At 46.7% G+C, this 24,033-nt stretch overlaps 1 protein-coding gene across 12 annotated transcripts in view; it reads right to left on the bottom strand.

The window, feature by feature from the left end:
• The window catches only part of mctp1a (multiple C2 domains, transmembrane 1a), a 206,702-nt gene that overhangs the window by 21,136 nt on the left and 161,533 nt on the right, over positions 1 to 24,033 (bottom strand). For 8 of the 12 annotated variants that reach the window (XR_011669133.1, XM_071353886.1, XM_071353889.1 and 5 more), the window contains 2 exons: positions 12,215 to 12,271; positions 3,790 to 3,891 (listed from right to left, as the gene is read on the bottom strand). Coding sequence is in view for 11 of the 12 variants with exons in the window: in XM_071353886.1 (XP_071209987.1) it covers positions 3,790 to 3,891; positions 12,215 to 12,271 (159 nt within the window). In the remaining variant the exon portion in view is untranslated. The remainder of the gene's footprint in view (positions 1 to 3,789; positions 3,892 to 12,214; positions 12,272 to 24,033) is intronic. The other 4 variants (XM_071353893.1, XM_071353894.1, XM_071353895.1 and 1 more) reach the window with 1 other exon arrangement.

Raw genomic sequence — 24,033 nt, 5'->3', positions numbered from 1 at the left:
AATATAGACCACATGGACACTTCAATATATATTATATGAATAAAAGCAGTGCCAAAATTCAGCTTAACCCCAACATGTCTCAACGTTTTTAACATCATTGTGAAGCCATCAATATTTTGTTGCTTTGACAAAGTCGTATCTGAAGCCTATTATTTATCTCATGTGATTAGTGATTCATTTACGTCTGTCCCTCGTGTTAAGATCAACCCTGTCACGTGAGCCGAACTCTCGTTTCAGATGGTGAAACTATTCCCTTTTAAATCTTTTTTTACAAAATAAATATTGAACATCTAATAGTCAAATCAGAATGTAAAAGTAGGCCAAAGTTGGCCAATTCTCTGGTGTTTTGGGGTGGAAAACCTTTACCCGTAGATAAACAGGCTAGACATGTTTCAACAATTACATTTTCTTTTTTTGTGAAGCTTGCATTCAATTGTCACTCCCTGTTGCACACAAGGCTCCAATTCCCCTGTCACAAGGGGATTTACGGCTGATTTCAGATGAAATCGTCAACCATGTTACGGTCAACCCTGTTACGGTCAACCCTGTTACTTTATTTGGCACTTAATAGGCACTTACTGTAGTAAATTGAACATGTGGTCTTTATAACAGAATGTTAAAATGAGGTGAAATCAAAGATGCACTTCTCAAAAGTCAGCGAATTGTTGGAATGACTCAGCTCTTATATCAAAATGCTAGAACAAATCTTCAGAATTTCATAAAACTGATATAAACAATGTTAACAAATCTAGTTCTTAGCCACCGGCACTGTTTACCAAAGTTCCTCCCTATAGGAAACAACAACAAAAAAATGATTGAAGTTGAGCAGCTCATCTGTAAGGACATGAGTATTACCCAAGACAGTTTTGGAGGGATGCCTAAAAAGGACGCAGTTATCTTATCCATCTAGTTTATAAACAAAAACACATGAATCTCAAAAACAGGACCCATGAGACATACTGGTTTATACAGTACAGTACCTCTCGGACCATTCTACAATTCAACCGGAAGGGGCAAGCTGCAGGATCAAACCTGATGGCTCGTGGGCCCAAGCTAGGTCTATGTCTGATAACCATTCATTCACCTTTAATCCCTGAAGGTCAGTGATCTATGCTCATGGCCAGACCGTGACCACACTGTACCAGCGGTCCTCATAGAGGACATGTCTCCTATTAGGAGAGAGTCCCAACTTCAGCTCCCTCCGACCAGCTAGAGATAGCACTGTGCTGCTGGCACATCGCCAGCACGACGTAAGAGGCAGATGTTTCGTTTTGAAGCAGCAGTGTTAATACATTATTTATTTCACAAGTAATCCTTGGGTGAATATGGAGAATACATCTCCGTTTTCCCCCCCTCTCCTTTCACAACCACATAAATATCTGGTTAACCGGGCCCCGAGATGCTCAGCACGTTCTCCCCTATCATCAAGTGGCGCTCGCAGACACAAAGGGCCTTGGGAAGGCATGCAGGAGCACTCAGTTCACTAACGGGGGGGGGGGGGGGGGGGTTGTAGTGTGTGTGTGTGTGTGTGTGTGTGTGTGTGTGTGTGTGTGTGTGTGTGGTGTTGCTTCGAAGGAGCCAAAGTCAAACCCCAGTTAACTGTGGCAGCTGAAGGTGGACTATGCAGACACCACACTCTCTCATTCTATTGAGGCTTTTCACCCGGCCTGTTCCCATGGTGAGGGTTGCCGTGACGCCCGAGGATAAATGTACACATAAGTGGAGGTGGAGGAGGCTTATTTTCAGGTTGACCTCTACGTCCCATGGCTCCCTCCTAAAAAGCCTATGTGTGTGTGTGTGTGTGTGTGTGTGTGTGTGTGTGTGTGTGTGTGTGTGTGTGTGTGTGTGTGTGTGTGTGTGTGCGTGTGTGTGTGCGTGTGTGTGTGTGTGTGTGTGTGTGTGTGCGTGTGTGTGTGTGTGTGCGTGTGTGCACTTCTAATGGGGCCGAGGTAGTGCTGCCATGATCACCTTTCCAATCTCCCACCCACCAGCCTCTCCATCAGAGAGACTCAAGGTCGGGCACAACAGCCTATGGACCCCTCCTGCACCATCCAAGACCCTCACTCTGCCATGCTTCCCCCTGCCTGCCCTCACCCCTGCCCTCCTGTCCTCCTACTCTCCTTCCCCTGTCCTCTCCAGGTTCCCGGGTGGCAGCGGGTGATGAATGGGACACCGATACTCTTCTCGTTTGTTGGCCTGGTTCAGCCCGCTGCCCTCTCCATCTCCAAAGAACAAGGCTGTCACATTCACAACAGCCCCAGCACAGCTCTACTCTCAAACCTACTTTGCATTCTGAGAACCTGGGTTAAAGGCACAGGCAATTTAGGGATTTATAAGTGATGTAAAGTCAATAATAAAAGGTTATATATCCAATATATACACTAGCACAAACACCATCTGTGTTTCTCAATCCTGGCTCGAGACAAGCCACAGGGTCTGCAATGGTTTCAATTAAACCAATTCCCTTCGTTCCTTCATAGGGCACATGCCCAGCCTTCAAACAGTGGGACACTCTTTCCCTGTCACAATACACTGTGGTGAAACAAGGTAATATGACAGAGTAAGTCATGCTGATAGTTAATTTTCTCTGATTCATCAACTTGCTTTACAAAATCCAGGCCAATTTATTCAGTCTTCATAACACCTGAAATGTCATTACATATTCATGTGCGGAGATAAAACAAGAGACCGGGACAATTGGAAAATTCCCCTATTTTAAAAAACCTTGTTTTAGAAAAAAGTGATGGGATCGTACCTTCAAAAGCAGCATAAAATATGTATCCTCAACACTCATTACACATTTATGACTCTTGTTAAAAGAAAAGGTAGCAACTGCCTCTGCCTATGTTTGACTTTGAGACACAGCCGCTATCATGTGATGTGCTCCAGATTCCAGCCAATCAGAGGGCGGATAGAAGAGCTCCACGTCTGTCAACAGTGCCAACGTTCTACTCTGACAGAGCTCTGATACTCTGACAGAAGGCAACTTTCACTGGTTTACAAGTGCAGATCTGCTTGAACCGAGGCTGCAGGGAGCTGGTGGCATTTCTCTTCGATATACTGTCCATCAGAGTCAAGACGTCTGGATCGTCTGGTTGTGAATGTGTCGCTGATTCAACTAGAAGGCCGTGACAGGTAGGTAGCAGTAGTATCCTGAGGACAGGGGGATAGGGCCCTCTTGGCTTAGCGACGGTGCAGAATCTCTAAGCACAGGGGGCACACACAGGTGTGAACACACACGCACACACACGCGCACATACCCACACCAATGGCTCACCCATACAGCTAGCAAAGCATTCCCAGATGGTGTAACAATTCGATAGGAGACATGAAGCCCTCTTAACAACTGTTATCTGTGAATGGTCATCCGACACCTGAGACTCGTCATATGGAGAACAGAAATGGTCCATGGGCTTACACAATGATCGATGCATGATGAGCTTGCCCAACATGTGGGTTTAACTCACCATTACAGAGGATGTTGTCTCTTCCAGTCTATATTTCCTTACAGGGATGGATCCTACCACCCTACAGTCACATAAGGAGGGCACCTTTCCGTGCCGGACCCCACCCCCCCACCCCCCCACTCTTATCCCAAAAAGGACTGGGATGGGCGGTGTCAGGGGTGACAATAGCGCGGTGTGTTACGGAGCGAGCGTGCCAATGAGACGAGGACAGGGACTGGCAGGACAGAGTGAGCGCCTGCAGGCGGAGCGGCTGGACAGACAGACGATGAGCCATATAAGCCAGACAGGGACACCGGGAAGGCCGGAGCGGGGCCACACTTACCACCATCACCCGTATCCACTCAAAGTGCCAGGAAGCCAACATATCCACAAGGATATGGCTTTCAGGCAGTCGGACGTCATCCGAATGGCCGGGCCCAGGCACCTTGTGGGTCAGAATAGATTAAGATTTTTTTTTTTTTTTTTTAACCAGGGACACAAAGGAAAGGGTTAAAACAAGGCTGAGCAGCAGAGCAGAGGAACAGATATCTGGGGGAACGGGAGAGAAAGAAAGAGAGAGGAAAATAATCCACCTGATGTGTTAGAAAAAATGGCAAACAAACAAACAATGTGGCACACTTTGCAAGACAATACTCCTCCACACTTTTCTCCCCACCTTTTTGTTCTTTCACTCTTTATTAGCCAAACATGATTAAAATGCAGTTCCTAGGAGCGTCTCCCAGAAAAAAATAGGCAAAAAAGTAAAAAGCACCTTTTTTTTTTTACAGCGTGAAGCTTTTCATCCTTCACAGACGAAGAGAAGAAAAGAACTCCAAGCAGCTCAAAAGTTCTCTTTATTTTATTCTCCTCCGCACTTAAAAAACCCCCCTAACTTGTTACCTGAGGACATGCATGGCGAATCACAAGCTCAATAGCCCCAGAACAACTTTTCAGTCACACTTTTTAGAGTATTAAAAATAATCCCTCCGCGCACTCTTTAGTCCAATTACATCGGAGCACGCAGCTATCGGCGGATCGGCGCGGCGCGGCGCGGAGCTGGGGCTCCGGCGGCTCCTGCGCTCCATGTGCTATCTGCAGATAAGCACAGTCTCCCTCCACGCCCAGATCCACATTGTCACAATGCTGCCTGTACCCGGATCAGATCTTACAGCATTACACACTGCTGAGAGGTTACCTGTGTTTTCCCCTCTAATGTCACCGTGATAGGAAAACAGAGAGACGCAGAGAGGGAGAGAGAAAGAGAGATAAAGAGAAGCAAAGGGAACGATAGAAAGACGGCTCCCGAAACGGGAGAGAAACAGCGAAAGTAGAAGAATGAGGGAAAAAGGGAGATAGACGGAGAAGAGGACGAGCGAGAGGGGTAGAGATGGCTGTGAAATGGGGTGTAGCGTATTAAGGTGCTGCTGTTAGGCCCAGGGGTCAGGAGAACGGGAGTGTGTTGCTACGGCGCCATGGGCGTCGACGATACAGCAATACAGCAGCGGTTTAATACCCATACACCTGCCAGGCCATCGATAAACACAGAGCTGCTATCAGGTCGCCACAGCTGCCTAGAACCCCCATTATATCCTCCATTACTGACTCCACATGGTAACAGCAAGGAGATTAGCAACTTTTTGTTATTAGCAGATAGTATCTTCGTAAACTCGCCTTAACAGCATAGCAGTGGTATCACTTGATGTTCTCTCTCTCTCGTGTCATTAATTGTCAGTCGGAACTCAATGAAAGCTTCCCCGAAAAAATGACATACAGCATGAATAACACAAACAGTGTTTTTTCAAATTATACTGAACAATGTGCTGTTCCCTGTGTGAGTATGAGTGTGCGTGTTCTGCGGAGAACGTGTGTGTGTGTCCTTCGCCTACAGGGAGAGGGATGGTAAAAAGCCTGCCTCAGCAATACAGAGGAGAAGGATAAAGAGATAGAGAAATGACTCGAGAGAGAGAGAGAGGGAGAGTGGAGTAGTGTCAGCTCTTCATCTCTTTTCAAGAGATCCTTACTTGAACTTAGAATATCCATCACACCTGAGTCCACATGAATGTTCGAATGACGAGTAGCGAAATGTCTATGGTGTTATTCACACCGGGCGTCTGTGTCTATACAGTAATGCCTAGGAAGAATACTGGGAAATGGGACAGACACGTGCTTAACAAATCAGGACTCCTTCGCTGTACTAAGTTGTTGAGTCGACATAATTATAAACAAAGAATGAACAACAACAAACAGCGCTTCTCTATACCGTCTAGAGTCTCTACCAGCACCTCATCAGGGCACCTCACTGTAACACGTCAAAGTGTCCCTGTTGTTTCTAAGCCAAGTACGTAACGCACGTACAGGCCTGTGTGGGTACCAACGCTCAAACTACTTTCGAGGACATAGACAATACACCCAGCATCAGACAGAGAGGGACAGACGGAACGAGAAAGTGAAAGGGAGGGAGAGGGAGAGACAGAGAGAGAGACAGAGAGGAGAGCGCGCCCGAAAAGAGAGAATAAGCGAGAGGAGAGAGAGAGCGAGGGAAGAGGGAAAGGGAGAGAGGGAGGGAGAGGAAAGAGAGAGATAGAGAGAGAGAGAAAGAGAGAGAGAGAGAGAGAGAGGGAGAAGGCTGACATCTGTAGTAGGTGTAAAGAGGCGTGAGGGTGAGGTGTGTGTGTGCGAGCGTGGTAAAGCCGTGAGTGGGACATGATTGCAGTGTGTATCTTATCTGGCTAGCAGTAGTCCTGAGGCGAGACGAGCGCGACTCCAGTGGCCAGCCATGCGTAGTGAGTGTAATCTCAGAGCTTCTTCAGCCCCTCTATCCCTCTCTGGAAGACAGGCTATCACACACAGGGACCCTGGAGGTGATAACTTTACTCCAGCTCTGGACAGCAGGCTGTGTAAGACAAAGCTGCAACATAGACGTCATTCAGTCCCTACAGATACCACTGGAAAGTCTAGTCTGTCCAGTACTTACACCTAAAGCTCCCATGGCATACATGTACCAACCTGATCTCACAGTTTCACTCCGGAATTTGACGTATTTGGTCGAGCGTTGATTTCGGACCCGTTAATTCCGCGTGGTTACAGGGTTAATTCCGCATCGTTACAGGGTTTAAAACAGGGTTAAGTTTAGGTATTGATTCCGCGTGGCTAAGGTTAGGGCTATGGTTTGGGGAAGGCTTAAAACAAAATAATAATAATAATAATAATAAAAAGCACTGTTTCCAGTATCGTCAACTAGTCTCCCTGCTTGCTAGAGAATTGTGAACTACAGTGGCGCAGTGGTCTAAGCAGTTTTTAAAAATGTATTTTTATTTCACCTTTATTTAACCAGGTAGGCCAATTGAGAACAAGTTCTCATTTACAACTGCGACCTGGCCAAGATGAAGCAAAGCAGTGCGACAAAAACAACACAGAGTTACACGTGGGATAAACAATCGTACAGTCAATGAAGTAAGGAGGTAAGGCAATAAAAAGGCCAATAGTGGCGAAGTAATTACAATTTAGAGAATTACACGAGTGATATATGTGCAGATGAGGATGTGCAAGTAGAAATACTGGTGTGCAAAAGAGCAGACAAACAAAAACAAATATGGGGATGAGGTAGGTAGTTGGTTGGATGGGCTATTTACAGATGGGCTGTGTACAGCTGCAGCGATCGGTGAGCTGCTCTGACAGCTGACGCTTAAAGTTAGTGAGGGGGATATAAGTCTCCAACTTCAGCGATTTTTGCAATTCGTTCCAGTCATTGGCAACAGAGAACTGGAAGGAAAGGTGGCCAAAGAGGTGATGGCTTTGGGAATGACCAGTTTAATATACCTGCTGGAGCGTGAGCTACGGGTGGGTGTTGCTATGGTGACCAGTGAGCTGAGATAAGGTCGGAGCTTTACCTAGCAAAGACTTCTGGATGACTATGTAGCGAGGGCCAGCCAACGAGAGCATACAGGTCGCAGTGGTGGGTAGTATATGGGGCTTTGGTGACAAAACGGATGGCACTGTGATAGACTGCATCCAATTTCCTGAGTAGAGTGTTGGAGAAATTTTAAATGACATCGCTGAAGTCAAGGATCGTTAGGATAGTCAGTTTTACGAGGGTAAGTTTTGCAGCATGAGTGAGGAGGCTTTGAGGCGAAATAGGAAGCCAATTCTAGATTTAACTTTGGATTGGAGATGCTTAATGTGAGTCTGGAATGAGAGTTTACAGTCTAGCCAGACACCTAGGTATTTATAGTTGTCCACATATTCTAAGTCGGAACCGTCCAGAGAAGTGATGCTAGTCGGGCGGGCAGGTGCTTGCAGCGATCTGTCGAAGAGCATGCAGTTCGTTTTACTAGCATTTAAGAGCAGTTGGAGGCCACGGAAGGAGTATTGTATGGCGTTGAAGCTCGTTTGGAGGTTAGTTAACACAGTGTCCAAAGAAGGGCCTGATGTATACAGAATGGTGTCGTCTGCATAGAGGTGGATCAAAGAATCAAGAGCGACATCATTGATATATACAGAGAAAAGAGTCGATCCCAGGAATTGAACCCTGTGGTCCCCCCATAGAGACTGCCAGAGGTCTGGACAACAAGCCCTCTGATTTGACACACTGAACTCTCTGAGAAGTAGTTAGTGAACCAGGCGAGGCAGTCATTAGAGAAACCAAGGCTGTTGAGTCTGCCGATAAGAATACGGTGATTGACAGAGTCAAAAGCCTTGGCCAGGTCGATGAAGACGGCTGCACAGTACTGTCTTTTATCGATGGCGGTTATGATATCGTTTAGGACCTTGAGCGTGGCTGAGGTTGACCCGTGACCAGCTCGGAAACCAGATTGCATAGCGGAGAAGGTACGGTAGGATTCGAAACAGTCGGTGATCTGTTTGTTCAATTGGCTTTCGAAGACTTTAGAAAGGCAGGGCAGGATGGATATAAGTCTGTAACAGTTTGGGTCAAGAGTGTCTCCCGCTTTGATGAGGGATGACCGCGGGATGACCGTGGGATGACCGCGGCCGCTGTCCAATCTTTAGGAATCTCAGACGATACGAAAGAGAGGTTGAACAGACTAGTAATAGGGGTTGCAACAATGGCGGCGGATAAGTTGCTCTCTGGCTTGAGCCCAGTGCTGTGCCATAGTTATGTTTTGGAGGGGGAGCGCCGACAAAGGCACATTTCCACGTCCTCAGCACCTTTTCAAATGCTCGAAATCCACGGCTCTTTCCGGTCACCAGCCTGACATGTACACTCTTAGAAAAAAAAGGTGCTTTCTAGAACCTAAAAGGGTTCTCCGGCTGTCCCCATAGGAGAACCCTTTGAAGAACCCTTTTTGGTTCCAGGTAAAACCCTATTGGGTTCCATGTAGAACCCCTTCCCCAGGGGGTAGGTGTGTGAATGCGTCTGTCTGTCGCTCCGTTAATCATACAGGTCTCGCTCACTCTCTCACTCTCTCTCACTCTCACATAGGGATGAGTGAGCAGACGGCGGCGTGTGTGTGTGTCGACGGAGTGTGGTGGCAGAACCATCGCCTGCTGGATCCCCTGTAGCGAGGGCCTGTCTGGAGGATGACAGACAAGTAACAGGCAGGAGCCCAGAGAGACGTGGAGGGAGGGAGGGGTGAGAACCAGTACCAGCCAAGGTAATGACATCCTCATTAGAATATGGTTACTTTGTTAGTGTGTGTTTAACTCTTCAACTGTAGTGCAGGTGTTGACATTGATGACATTGAGACCTTGGTATATCTAGTGTGTGTGTGTGTATGTGGGTGAGTGTGAGTGTGAGTGTGAGTGTGAGTGTGAGTGTGTGTGTGTGTGTGTGTGTGTGTGTGTGTGTGTGCACATGTGTGTCTAGTCATTGCCACGAATTTACTGGCTGTGGAAGGGTTCGCAGGAAACACATCTTGAACATCTTTCAGTCCTGCACACACACACACACCCACTGCCATTCACCTGGACTATCTCAACAGGTACTATAACGCTCTATGAAACTGTCTTCTGCATTGATATCATGTTCTCATCCCACATGGACAGTTCACAGGCAGGCACGCAGCGCGCTCGCGCAATCACACACACACACACACACACACACACACACACACACACACACACACACACACACACACACACACACACACACACACACACACACACACACACACACACACACACACACACACACACACACACACACACCACCAGAGAGAGAAGAGGAGGAGGAGGAGGAAGAGGAGGGAGAAGCAGCACACAGAGTTAAGCTCCATTCTTCTTTTCGCCTTCAGGTGCTCGCTTGGGTTTAACAACTGAGCCGTCTCCATCAATTAGCCTGGACTTTGGACTTTCATTGAGAGTAAGTGACTAATATCAGCATTGGCTAAGAAGAAAGACACTTTTCACGATTGCCCAACAATCTGTTAAGTGGATACACATGTGGCGGCCTCGGCAAAGCCTGCAAGGGGTCCTCTCCCCAATAAAAAACAGGTGCTCCACTTTTTTGCCATGTAATACCCCATTTAGCCCCCGGAGCAAAGGTTACCCAGCTAATAGCTGCCTTGTGGTGCACAGGGAAGAGCAGCACACACGGCCAGAACGGAACATCTGGAACGGATTGCACATACTTGCAACATATGCTTCAGGTTCAATTAAAATGAGGCCTTGGCACATTTATTAATCTTTTTTTTTCTACCTTTGTGCCATGAAAAAGGCCTCCTCTGACCTGACCTTAATATTATACAATTTTAGCAAAGACGAGAGGTAATGAGAGCGTCAGGTCATTTCAATACCTGAGAGTGAGAATGGAAATGACAAATTTGTTCAGCCTCAAAACTCCATTTGTTGTGCACTTAACCAGGGAATAAAGGGGGGAAAAAGAGGGTGTAAGAAAAAAAAAAGAGGGGGGGGGGGGCAGGAATGGAGGGAGGGAGGGAAAGAGTGAGGGAGAGCGCTAGGGTGGTTTGAGGAGAGAGATATTGGTGAAATAAACAAGAAAAACAGCCCCCTTTCAACTTCCCTACAGCTCAAATGGAATGCTAACAGTTGAGGGGAGCGATAGATCAAAATGTATGAAGCCAGAGTTGGTCAATTGTAGCCTTTGTGGTCGCCTTGCTATCCGGCACCCCAGCCCTGTGTGCAGAAAGAGCAGGGCCCTCTTATGTGGAATAATCAGCTCAGGACTCAATCTGACAGACGCCGCGAGCTGCAGCTCCCTCATTTCAATATGAAAGTTGAAATGTATTTTTTTTCTTCTTCTATAATCTGCATCTTTTCAAACGCCAGTTTTTTTTTCTGAAGGAAGGGAGGAAATGCAGAAAAAGAAGAGTAGAGAGATAGAGAGGTGAAAAAAGGTTCAAGGTTGTTTAACGCATATCTTCAATCGCCGCCCTGTACATCGTAGCCTTGCAGCCGTGGAACTTTTCCCTCAGAGCCGCTGGAGGAGGGGGGAACGAAAATGTCGAGACGCTTGTGGACTGACTGCACATAATATCTGCTTTTTTAACCCTGTGATCTCACACAGGCACTTGTGGCACTTTGGATATTTCAAAGGGCTGGAAAGAGGTCAGCCTAAAATAACTCCAATCTAAATGAAGAGAGTCTTCAGGCTATTTAATTTCAGATAACAAATTGCTTAGTCAAAGGCTCATACAAGTCGAATAAAAAGGACAGACTGAAGAGATTTTGTCGAAAGTAGTGCTCAGAGATGCTAAATCAGATGATATTCTAATTGATCTTGGTGTTGGGCAAATATCACTTAAAACTAACAATAACCACGAAACAACATCAGTCCGAAGTGTGCACACAAACCACACCATGTTACGTACTGCCATTTACATCATAGGAAGAACCAGGAAAAATTCTATAGCACACAAATATCCTCCTGAAACAAAACAGAACCTGGGGAACGATTACTTCAGATTTGGTTCAGGACTATTCAAAAGGATTCTACTCTGTTGTCTTTTGGTGCTATGAAAACCCTGCGGTCGGCTGCTAGTATCAAATGTCAGGTTCCGTAACGTTGAAGCCTAACGCTGCCTCTCTCCCTGACTAGGACTAGAAAGGATCAGGAAGCCCAAGGCTAGTATGGCTACAAGCTGCCACTGTGTAAACGAGCGAGCTAACCCACTAAAGCAGCCACCTGTTGTTACCTGATAGCTGCTGAGCACATATTCTGTTTTATTACTAAGTCAATGAGAAGATAATGCTCCTAAATAGTTCCTGAAGCTCCTTAAGTCGGTGCTTTATGCGTGATCTCATCCCGGAGGCGCAACGGGCAACGCTGCACATCAACATTCCAAATACAGTAGATAGCTACATAAAGAAGAGAAGAGGACGTTTTTAAAAGAGCGAAGCAGAGCAAATCACTAATACTGACAACCATGATGCTATGCATGAAGAGGTTACAACAGGCAGAGAATGTGTCTGGACCCATTTCAGGAAGACAACGATCAATGTTCAAAGTTTGGATGTGCGCGTGCGTGCGTGTACGCGTGCACATTTGAACGTGTGCATCTAAAGTTTGGAGTGTATTGAAATGGAGTGTACACATTGCATCTATGTGTTTGTGTTTCCTGTGTATGGAACGCTGGCACCCCAGAGACTTCCTGTCCCTTGACAGCATACACAGAGACAGAGACAGAGACAGAGACAGAGACAGAGACAGAGACAGAGAGACAGAGAGACAGAGAGACAGAGAGACAGAGAGACAGAGAGAGAGAGAGAGAGAGAGAGAGAGAGAGAGAGAGAGAGAGAGAGAGAGAGAGAGAGAGAGAGAGAGAGAGAGAGAGAGAGAGAGAGATAATTACCTTGTCATCTTTGTCATAGTCCTCATCCTCGTCCTCCAGCAAGTCCTCCATCGCTTGCTGCATGGCGGTTGCCACAGGAACAAGAGAAGAAGAGAGAGATTAAAAACACATAAGTGGGGCAGACAGGCATTCTCATTCATTCTCATTACCACAAATTGCACGATGTACACTAAGTATACTGTACACAAGGCGGATGTTAACACAAGTCAATACAGGGCTGATTGCAGTCTTTTAGTCTTCCAGGCCAATCTGAGCCCACCTCTGACCTCCACCCGTTCCCCTACCTCTCCTCTCACTACAGGGGGTAGAGAAGAGGAGAGGAGAGGATGGCCTCCAGCAGAGGAAGCCCAGTGACAGAGAAGTGTAACTATCTGCTTCACTGGTCCCTAACTGATGGAACAACAGCCATTTCAGCAGGCTCCTCCCACTAACCCCCACAACACACACAAACAACCCCCCCCCCCCCCCCCTACACACACAAGGGAGAACAGATAAAGAAAGAGAGAGAGAGACTGGCAGCGAGAGAGTGAGTGAAAGTAAAAATGAAAATATAAACATGTCTATGTATGTTTGTATGTGGGGGATGCTGAAGAAAATGGGTTAATAAGGAGTTGTGGGAAAGTTGTTGTCTCGACCTTTCTGATAGAAAGGCATAAAGACGTCATTATTAACCGTACATACGTTGTGTGTCTCCTTCAACCGCTCCAATGGCCTTTTAAATCCCCCAGGAGGCCTATATAAGCACACGAACTAGGTTTTGACTAAATCTCTTGCCGTTCGCTATAGGCAAGGGGGAAAGTGGGGAAAGAACAGGCGCTCAAAGTTGTATTACACAACAACGAAGGGTGGAGCAGTCAGCAAACAGGTTGACTCAGATCAGGGATTGAACTTAGCGTCCCCTGGGAAAGAGGAGATCTGTAAAGAGTCGGACGGACAGACAAACAGATGGAGAAACAGACAGTGTCAGTAGTATCACGCGTGTGTTCTTGCTGCCTGCCTGCCTGCCTGATGAGCAGTGGTAGGACAGCACAGATCGTTATTCCTCCTCTCCTGCCTCCTCCCTGTCAATCACACGTCAAAGCTACAGGGTCAGACGCAGCGGCATTACCCTAAACAAACAGGCGCATCATAAACCCGCAATTTGCCAAGGGGCTGCATTTATCTCCTCCCATCATCCCATACCCCCTACCCTACCCCCGCCCGCACCCGCAAACAAGTTGGAGAAATCCAAAAATCATTACTTCCCAGAACAATAGCTTTTGTCCCTTTGTTTTATTGGGATAATAAAAAGTGCGGCTGACATAAGCTCCTTATGTAAATACAGCTTCCCGCAGAAACAAAGAGGGGTTCAACCCAGTTGTGCTGAGCGCGGAGAGAGTAAATAGAAGTCATGACGTTATGTGTGTGTGTGTGTGTGTATGTGTATCTATCGACAGCTTAGTATGGTTGTCGAACTTGTTCTACTCCTGCCTATTCACCGGAATCCGTTGGTGTCCACAACAATCAACTGTTACCGAGCTAACGAGCAAGTGTCCCGCATCTAAAAACTCTGCGTACAATAAAGACCTGGGCACCGTGTCAGAATCAACAACCACAAAGGACGCGCTCAAAATGGATCATGGGTTTCTCCAAACACAGCCTTTTTACTACAGTATACAGCACAGTAACATACTGTAGGCCCCATGTTATCTAAAACAGAGAGAATATCAGCTGAAGATAGGCAGTACCGACAGAGACGAGGATACCGTCACCCCCCCCTACGTTCTCTTCTCCCCTCTTGCCTGGGGTAAAGAGAACAGCCTTGTTCACCGCTACGAGAGTGCGTAGTAATATAAATAAATGAAAGGAAAGACATGTCATCTCATCAGCCCTGAAGATTGCCACAACTAAACGCTGCGTCTCCGGAAGACATCAATTACCAGCGCGCTGCTGATGAATTCAGCAATTTCCCCTGTTCTGTTATGATGAACACTGTTTGGGTGTATTGTACCATTCAGCTGTTTATCCCCTTATCGCATCGTTTGAATTACTATCATTACAAACCGATGCTTCAAAGACTCAATGTCGACAGGATCGTGTAACGTTCACACAGCCCTAGACGCGCTTCGATCCAACACTTTACCAGAGGGGAAATTAACATATTCAAAGCATTCAAATCTTCTGAACGGTACAGGTTATACTCACAGATTACAGAGGGTACATGAATATATACAAAGATACTGCACATGTGAAATATGTCAAATACATAGCTAGGTGAAACGCAGTGGAGGCTCCTCAGAGGAGGAAGGGGAAGACCATCCTCCTCAGTGAATTTAATAAATAATAGTGAAACATTTAAAAAGTTATTATTTTTAGATAAAACTATACAAAATATATTCACGTGTCACTAAATAATTGATTAAAATACACTATTTTGCAATGGTCTACAGTAGCCTCAGCAGCACTGTAGGATAGCCCCATTGTGTAGCCGGAGGACAGCTAGATTCCATCGTCCTCTGGGTACATTGACTTCAATACAAAACCTAGGAGTCTCATGGTACTCACTCCCTTCCATAGACGTACACAGTACTTATGACAACTTCCGGAGGACATCCCACCTATCAGAGCTCTTGCAGCATGAACTGACATGTTGTCCACCCAATCAAAGGATCAGAGAATGAATCTAGTACTGAAAGCATAAGCTACAGCTAGCTAGCACTGCAGTGCACAAAATGTGGTGAGTAGTAGACTCGTAGAGAAAGACAATAGTTGAATTTTTTTTTACCCATTAATTTGTTCAAAAATGAAGGAGGAGCAAGAGAGAGAGAGAGAGTGACAGAGAGAGAGAGAGAGAGAGAGAGAAAGAGCTAGCTATATTTTTTTTATTTTTCCCTCTCAATTTCACAGACTTAGCTAGCAAATTCAGCTAGCTAGTTTAGCTTACTCAACCACCTGGCTCAAACAGAGGGATGCTATGTTAGCTAGCTGGCTATGACTATCCAACACTGGAACTCTTCCAAGTCAAGGTAAGCTTTTGGTTTTACTAATTTATTGCCGTCTGGGCCCGCCATGGTAACTGCTAAACTGCTTTCTGACTGTACACTGTACTGCATTAGCCAATATGGTGACAATGATGTACGCTGTGTGTAGCGGTTATGATATGAAGGTTTGGCTTGGAACGTTTTTTCCCCCGCCTGGTCCCAGTTCACAAGTGAAGGGAAAAGGTGAGAAGAGCACAGCGGTGTAGACGTGAAAAGGAATACAACGAGCTGTTTGTATGTGGCTATGAAAGTAAACTGTGTATTCCTACCTCCGATTCTGTTGAAAAAATGTCTTCAACAAAAGCATACGGAAAGAAACGGGGATAAACATACCTGGATTTGTCCAATAGAAACTCTTGTTTTCAACTGTTGGGCTAATGAATACATCCTAGTTCAGCTGGATGCAGGCAAGAGTGTACAAGGCGGTATTGAATGTGTGCAGCTACGTTGTAAACTTTCGTTTATAGGCTATGGTTGTAGCAACCTCATGATGGGTATAGGGAACATTTTAGTATCATGTAGTAACCTAAACCTATCGCTGTTACATTGAACTGGGTGAACGGAATATGAATGACAGTCATCCAATATGGTGTAATAGAAATAAGACAGTGCTCATGAAAAAATAATTGTCCTCCCTCATCTTAAACGGCACCGACCGCCACTGGTGAAACGTATAAATAAAGTACAGACCATTTAGGATGGAGCAGTGCTCGTGAACACATTTCCTGGAGGGCAAGTGTCCTGCAGTGTTTATGTGAGTCTGGCTTGTTTAAAACCAGCCTATAGGGTCAGTGCCATGGCAAGCCATTTCCTCTTGTTTTGGTCATTAAGCCCCAGTAGGCCGGAGATCCTGACACCTGTGTGCCCTAAAGGAGCAGGGAACAGGGAGCAGACAGAGATATTGATGTACAGTAGTACAGGACACTTGAAGTAGGCCTACCGGCTGTGGGAGGAGAGAGAATAGGAAAACTACAGTGGATGTGTGAATTCTGGAATACCACTCAGGCCTTGGATGGGTCGATGAACCTGAACACACACACACACACACACACACACACACACACACACACACACACACACACACACACACACACACACACACACACACACACACACACACACACACACACACACACACACACACACACACACACACACACACACACACACACACACACACACACAAACGTGCACACACACAAGGATAAACACACACATGCACACACCAGACAAGATAGACATCCCCATTCGACCCCCTGAGCTACCGCTGGCATCCTCTTCACCCCAGCTCGGTGACGTCCGCCCTGCCAAGCGAACGCCGTCCCCCAACCCCCACCACCACCACCACCCCCCTCCTACCACCACTATCTCTGCTGTCTTCCTCCTAACCTTCCGAATGACAGCCGCTAGGGGAATTGACGCCAAGGCAGACATCCCGCCAAACATGAAGATATACTCTCCTTTTTTTCTCTCTCTTCCCCCTCTCCTTCTCCTCCTCATCTTCCTCTTTGATACGTGAGAGGGTTTTAACCTCTCCAGCTGCCGGGGCCTGCTCCAGTCCCCTCCAGACCCTGCTTGGTATGCTGTCTCTGTGTGTGTGTGTGTGTGTGTGTGTGTGTGTGTGTGTGTGTGTGTGTGTGTGTGTGTGTGTGTGTGTGTGTGTGTGTGTGTGTGTGTGTGTGTGTGTGTGTGCTTTGGTTCTGGAGGAGAGGGGCGAGGAGAGGGGAGGGCTGGAAGGCTGATAAGGACTGTGGGCAGGCAGAGCTTGTCTGACCCATACGGGCCCTTCACAAGCTGTCAGAGCCCTGGCCCTCACAGGGGGGGCCTTCCGTCTGCGCTGACCCAGCCCTGGCTCACCCAGCAGGGGGCAGAGAGGGGTGAGGCTGGCTGGGGCGCTCTGGGACTGGGGTTGACGGGGCCTGCCTGTTTTCATGATCACACAGACGAGTCAAAGTGCCAATCATAATCATCACTACATTCCAGAGAGATACACATAGTATTATCTTATTGATGGACACATGTCAGCATTGAGTCAGTCGGACCAACGCAAAGAAAACCAACCTCTGAGTTTTGCTCAAACAGAACCAAACTGGGATAGACCTTTGTTTCAGAAACAGGGCTGGTGTGTGTGTGATAGAGAGAGGCAGGTGCCTGGCTGGGGAAAGTAGGAGTCACAGGGTAGAGGAAGCTCTGGGCTAGTGTCTGAACACCCACACACTGTCGAGACACACACACACACACACACACACAGCCAGAACAGTCAGAGAGAGCAGCAACAGAACAACAACAAGGACTGCGGCAGAACACGGAGAGCTGACATTGTTAGCAGCGACGGGTACAGAGGTTCACAGGGATAAAGAGGGGGAGGCTGGGAGACTGGCGCGGCGTTCTCGCCCCACTCCCAACCCCGTCTGCCTGCCTGCCAGCGAAGAGGAGCAATGGCGGCACGGGGGAAATCAGCGGGGCACAAACGCTTCCAGTTAAAAGTGACATGACCTTTTGATTTTGTCACCTGTCACCGACTGCCATGTCTTCCGCTGCACTGAGGAGCGCCTGCCAGGCACCGCAGCCTCCCTCGCTCTCTCCTTTTGTCTATCTCTGTTTTTGGGGCAGGGCCACTGCGGAGGTGTTCCTTTGGTTTGAGTGAAGGCACACTGGGCCAGGCTCTTTCTCTTTCTCCTCCTCCTCCTCATCAGAATATAGTTCATTCTCCTCTCTTTCTGTCAACTCAAATCCTTATGGGGACACATGACATCCCATTGACTTCTCCCAAGGTTTGTTGCTCATTTCAATTGATTATATCCCAACCTATCCTTTCACGGTACAAGCTAACAGAAATTGATTGCTGTCTACATCTCACTAACAAGACACTGATGGTCAAATGGATATACTGTGCATTCGCTATTGACTTAATGTGAGAAGAAAGACAACAATTAGTCAATTCAAGTAGAAGGGGCAGAGGGAGAGAGAGGGAGAGAGAGAGAGAGAGAGAGAGAGAGAGAGAGAGAGAGAGAGAGAGAGAGAGAGAGAGAGAGAGAGAGAGAGAGAGAGAGAGAGAGAGAGAGAGAGAGAGAGAGAGAGAGAAGCCGCAGGTTCTATCCTGGCAAACACCAATAAAGGCTGAGAGAGTAGAAATTGGTGGAGAAAAGGCCCATGGTTGTATGGGAGGCCTAGTCTTTTGAAACAATATGAGAGAGAGAGAGCGATAAATTAGACCCAACCAAATGATGAGAAAGCAAAAAGAGAACTATTTGACACACTGGAAAGAATCAACCAAAAAAACGGACCAAACTAGGACGCTATTTGGTCCTAAACAGAGAATACACAGTAGCAGAACACCTGACCACTGTGACTGACCCAAAATTAAGAAAATCCTTGAATATGTACACTCGGGAAAAAATTGTCTATCTAGAACCTAAAAGGGTTCTTCAGCTGTTCCCATAGGAGAACCCTTTGAAGAACACTTTTTGGCTCCAGGTAGATCCCTTTTGAGCTCCACGTAGAACCCTTTCCACAGAGGGTTCTACACGGAACCCAAAAGAGTGCTACCTGGAACCAAAAAGGGTTCTCCCTGGAACCAAAAAGGGTTCTCCCTGGAACCGAAAAGGGTTCTCCTATGGGGACAGCCGAATAACTCTTTTGGAACCTTTTTTCTAAGAGTGTACAGGCTCAGTGAGCATAGCCGTGCTATTGAGAGAGGCCGTCATATGCGGGTGCAGTTCCTGACACTTCTCCCTTTTGCCAATGATTTTCCGGAACTCAAATATTATTTTCAGATTTCCCAAAACTTGTACGAAAAGCTTGGTGAGGAGAAGCCCCTCACCCATCGACTGCCCGCAAAATGAGGTGGAAACAGAGCTGCACGTCCTCATTTCCTGCCAAAGGTATAACCATATGAGAGACACATATTTCCCACAGATCACACAGACCCGCAAAGAACTTCAAAACAAATCAAGCATTGATAAACTCCCAGATCTGTTAGCCGAAATACCGCAATTTGCAATCACAGCAGCGAGATTTGTGACCCACTGCCATGAAAACAGGGCGACCAGTGGAGCACAAACAACATTGTAAATTCAACCCAGATGAATCAGTTTACTTGTCTTCCCCTACTAATCGCACTACAACTATTCACAAGAAGTTAAAAACACTGTACGTAGCTGATAATATACATTTGAATCATCTTCATCCCTTTATGAGTGCAATGTTCACTGTATCATTTTGTTGTTGATGTTTTTAGTTTCTTCTCACTTTCCTTTATTCTTTATTTCACTTGCTTTGGCAATGTAAACATTTGTTTCCCATGCCAATAAAGCACAATTCAATTGAATCGAGAGGAAGTGAGAGATGGAGAGAGAGAGGGAGGGGGAGAAAACACACCTTAAATCTTGGCTGCCAAGTTACCAGCGACGACGTTGTGTAAGTATTGTGATTTACAGGAGGTAGAAACTGAGATGCACTTCCTGTGTTCCTCACGACAACGTAAAGGAAACATGCTACCCAGATTTAAAAAAAATACCTTTAGACAGATCCCTGATGAACATAAACTCCCTATTCTGCTTAGAGAAGACCAGCAGCCAGCAAAGCAGGCAGCTAAATGTGTCAACCTGTATCACAACCAGAGAGAGATGGGAAAGACTTTACGGTTGTCAGTGTTTTTGCTTTGTTTCAATGTATTTTGTTCTCTTTTTGTTTTGTTTCCTTATATATATATATTTTTTTAAATTCCTTTCATTTCTGTACATGCTGATGTATGCACACTAAATATAAATTATATAATACATCAAATAATGTATACCCCCATACACATATCCACACACTCCCATATGCAAACACACCCATACAAAACCAGGGTACAAAACTACCGACACCTGCATGCATGTTCACCTACACTCCATAGACGTTCCCATTGTACCTCATTGTACCTATTCAATGTTGTTACACGTACACACTGCATGATCTCATTGTACCAATATATATTCTTATTTTTTTGTTTACTTATCAAAGCAAAATCGTTTTTAGATGATCACAGTATTACTATTTTTATTCATTTTACTTCTATTATTTGTAATTTGTAAAAAAAAAATTTTTTGTAATATTTATGTGTGTATATATACATATATTTTTTCTTATCACCATTACTATTATAAATGTTTTACTCTTATTGTTGATTTCATTATGTCACTTCACTTTAGCAACAGTGGCCTTGTCATTCGTGCTAATAAAGGATCTGGATCTGAAATCTGAGAAGGGAGGAAGAGAGAAGCACAGCGAGAGAGAGAGAGACAGCCAGAGAGAGAGAGACAGCCAGAGAGAGAGAGAGACAGCCAGAGAGAGAGAGACAGCCAGAGAGAGAGAGACAGCCAGAGAGAGAGAGACAGCCAGAGAGCGAGAGACAGCCAGAGAGAGAGAGAGACAGCCAGAGAGCGAGAGACAGCCAGAGAGAGAGAGACAGCCAGAGAGAGAGAGACAGCCAGAGAGCGAGAGACAGCCAGAGAGAGAGAGACAGCCAGAGAGCGAGAGACAGCGAGAGAGCGAGAGACAGCGAGAGAGCGAGAGACAGCCAGAGAGAGAGAGACAGCCAGAGAGCGAGACAGCCAGAGAGCGAGAGACAGCCAGAGAGCGAGAGACAGCGAGAGAGCGAGAGACAGCCAGAGAGAGAGAGACAGCGAGAGAGAGAGAGACAGCCAGAGAGCGAGAGACAGCCAGAGAGCGAGAGACAGCCAGAGAGAGAGAGACAGCCAGAGAGCGAGAGACAGCCAGAGAGAGAGAGACAGCCAGAGAGCGAGAGACAGCGAGAGAGCGAGAGACAGCGAGAGAGAGAGAGACAGCCAGAGAGAGAGAGACAGCCAGAGAGAGAGAGACAGCGAGAGAGCGAGAGACAGCGAGAGAGCGAGAGACAGCCAGAGAGCGAGAGACAGCCAGAGAGAGAGAGACAGCCAGAGAGAGAGAGACAGCCAGAGAGCGAGAGACAGCCAGAGAGAGAGAGACAGCCAGAGAGCGAGAGACAGCCAGAGAGCGAGAGACAGCGAGAGAGAGAGACAGCCAGAGAGAGAGAGACAGCCAGAGAGAGAGAGACAGCCAGAGAGAGAGAGACAGCCAGAGAGCGAGAGACAGCGAGAGAGCGAGAGACAGCGAGAGAGAGAGAGACAGCGAGAGAGAGAGACAGCCAGAGAGAGAGAGACAGCGAGAGAGAGAGAGACAGCGAGAGAGAGAGAGACAGCCAGAGAGAGAGACAGAGACTTTTGTAAGTGTAATGTTTACAGTAAATGTTTTATTGTTTATTGTCTACTTCACTTGCTTTGGCAATGTAAACATGTTTCCCATGCCAATAAAGCCCTTAAATTGAATTGAGAGAGAAAGAAAGAGCCTATCTGAATCTGAAATCTGAGGGGAGAAATAGAGAAGAACAGTGAGAAACAGAGAGAAAGAGAGAAAACGAGAGAGAGAGAGAGAGAGAAAGAGAGAGAGAGAGAGAGAGAGAGAGAGAGAGAGAGAGAGAAAGAGAGAGAAAGAGAGAGAAAGAGAGAGAGAGAGAGAGAGAGAGAGAGAGAGAGAGAGAGAGAGAGAGAGAGAGAGAGAGAGAGAGAGAGAGAGAGAGAGAGAGAGAGAGAGAGAGAGAGAGAGAGAGAGAGAGAGAGAGAGAGAGAGAGAGAGAGAGAGAGAGAGAGAGAGAGAGAGAGAGAGAGAGAGAGAGAGAGAGAGAGAGACATCACCGGCGTATTTCTGCACCATGACAGCATGTGCTATAATTAACACCTCCACAACATCTGGTAAAGAGTTTTCCGGGCCAGTGGCTCAGCAGTGCCGGTCGGTCTTCCAGGGACGGCCCTACAGGCCTCCAGCTTTTCCATTCCAGCTGAGCTGTACCCCGCTTGACTGAGCCCAGCCACCCGGCAACCCAACCCGGCAACCCAACCCGGCAACAACTCAGAGATGGAACCTACCAAACGGTTCCAGGTTTCAAAACAAACGGGGTGGTGGTGGGAAATGGGTGACTACGAGAGGTGATAGGTGCTGATGGAGGTGGTGGTATTGTTGGCGCTGTCATCCTCTCTTTGTCTCCAGACACTAGTCTGCCCGGAGGGTGCAGTACCACCTCCAAACAGTAGGGGTCTCTACTGAAACGCAGAGGGTAAGTATGCAAGATGGACAGCTCTTTAAAAAAATATATTTAAAAAATTGTTATATTATTTCCCAACTGCAATGAGAATAGCATACAATTACGTTGTGGCATTGGTCAGACTGTCTGCACCTGTAATGATGTCTTAACACGTAACACTTAAAAACACCACTCTAACCAGCAGCAGCACCATATTCTCTCCCTCTGTCCTGTCATGGCTCACATAGCCCAGCAGTGTCTGGCATGTTAATAACATCTTTTATCCATAACAAGCCACACCGCCTTAGAGAGGGTGACACGCGGGTCATCTAATGGTGCCACAGCTGACAGACAAGATAACAGGGTTAGAGGTCAGAGGTCAGAAAAAGGCAAGGTAAGAGCTGACACTGTTGCTGCACCAGGTCTTTAATAGCTGGTCCAAGGTCATCTTTTCTGTTCAGCACGTCTAAGGCCTGCATGAGGAGTACCGGTCTGATATATGTTGTATAGGAAGAGAGTATTAGAAACAAAGAGAGTTACACAGTCCATATATATAACCTCCCAGTAATTCATTGGGTGTAAAAAAAACACAGACGTTTCGGCATCACCGTGCCTTATTTCCGTTTAGTGTCACGAATGCTTGAACCAGGTTGAGTAGAGTAACCAGAGCGCCAGTGGCCCTCAGATGAAAATTACAGCGTGTAGAAATACAGTGTGTTCGTTTACCCATTATGGACGGGGCTGGGGTTTTGGTATAGAATACGAGAGGGATACTCACATTGAACCCATCACATGGAACTCCTTTTATTTCATTAGGGAGTTTGTAATCAACTGAGTCCCCCCCCCCCTCTCTTTTTAGTTAAAGTGAGTTGAGTTCAAGAGAGATTCCTCCAGCATTACCCTCATCCCAGGTTTTTGGAAAACCACAGCCTTCCGGATGCTGACCCTTGGTGAAGCACAATGATTTAATATTACATGTTCTTTAAAGCAATTAGTGGCCGGGTTGTTCTTTTCTTTTCCAGGCGAGTGAACGAGGAGGCCACAACTTTCTTTCTCCCTCTAAACCACTTCCCCCCTGACACCAGTGACAAAATGGGAAACACTGCTTTAAAACAAACAGGGACATGCCTTTGGGGAGACATCAGTGTCTGTGTGTTTGTGTGTGTGTGTGTGTGTGTGTGTGTGTGTGTGTGTGTGTGTGTGTGTGTGTGTGTGTGTGTGTGTGTGTGTGTGTGTGTGTGTGTGTGTGTGTGTGCGTGTGCGTGTGTGTGCGTGTGTGTGTGGCCGTGAAAGAGAGAGCTTGGCGCGCGCGCGCGTGTGTGTAACATGAGGGACAATCATTTTCATATCATATACACAATCACATCCCTTACAAAACTGTCTTTCTCCTAGTGCTATAGTGCTGTCTGGATGGTTGCGACTGCTGTGTGTGTGACTCTGCAGCAGAGGGCTCATATTACTGCAAGGTGAAATGACTGCCTGCCTGCCTGTCTGTGTGTCTCTCTGCCAATGTGAAGATGGCAGCCGAGCCCAGGCGGGAGAAGCAGGATGACACACTCCGAGAGAAAGGTCCCTATAACATGTCACAGCTCCTCAACCATCCTGCACAGCAGTGCTCAGATACTGACAAAGAGAGGGAAGGAGAGATGGAGGCATAGAAGGAGTGGGCCGCCTCATCACAATCAGTTGCACCTATC

This window comes from Salvelinus alpinus, chromosome 19, assembly GCF_045679555.1.
Source record: "Salvelinus alpinus chromosome 19, SLU_Salpinus.1, whole genome shotgun sequence".
In the NCBI taxonomy this organism is placed as follows: Eukaryota; Metazoa; Chordata; class Actinopteri; order Salmoniformes; family Salmonidae; genus Salvelinus; species Salvelinus alpinus.
This window is presented reverse-complemented; position numbering and strand designations above follow the sequence as displayed.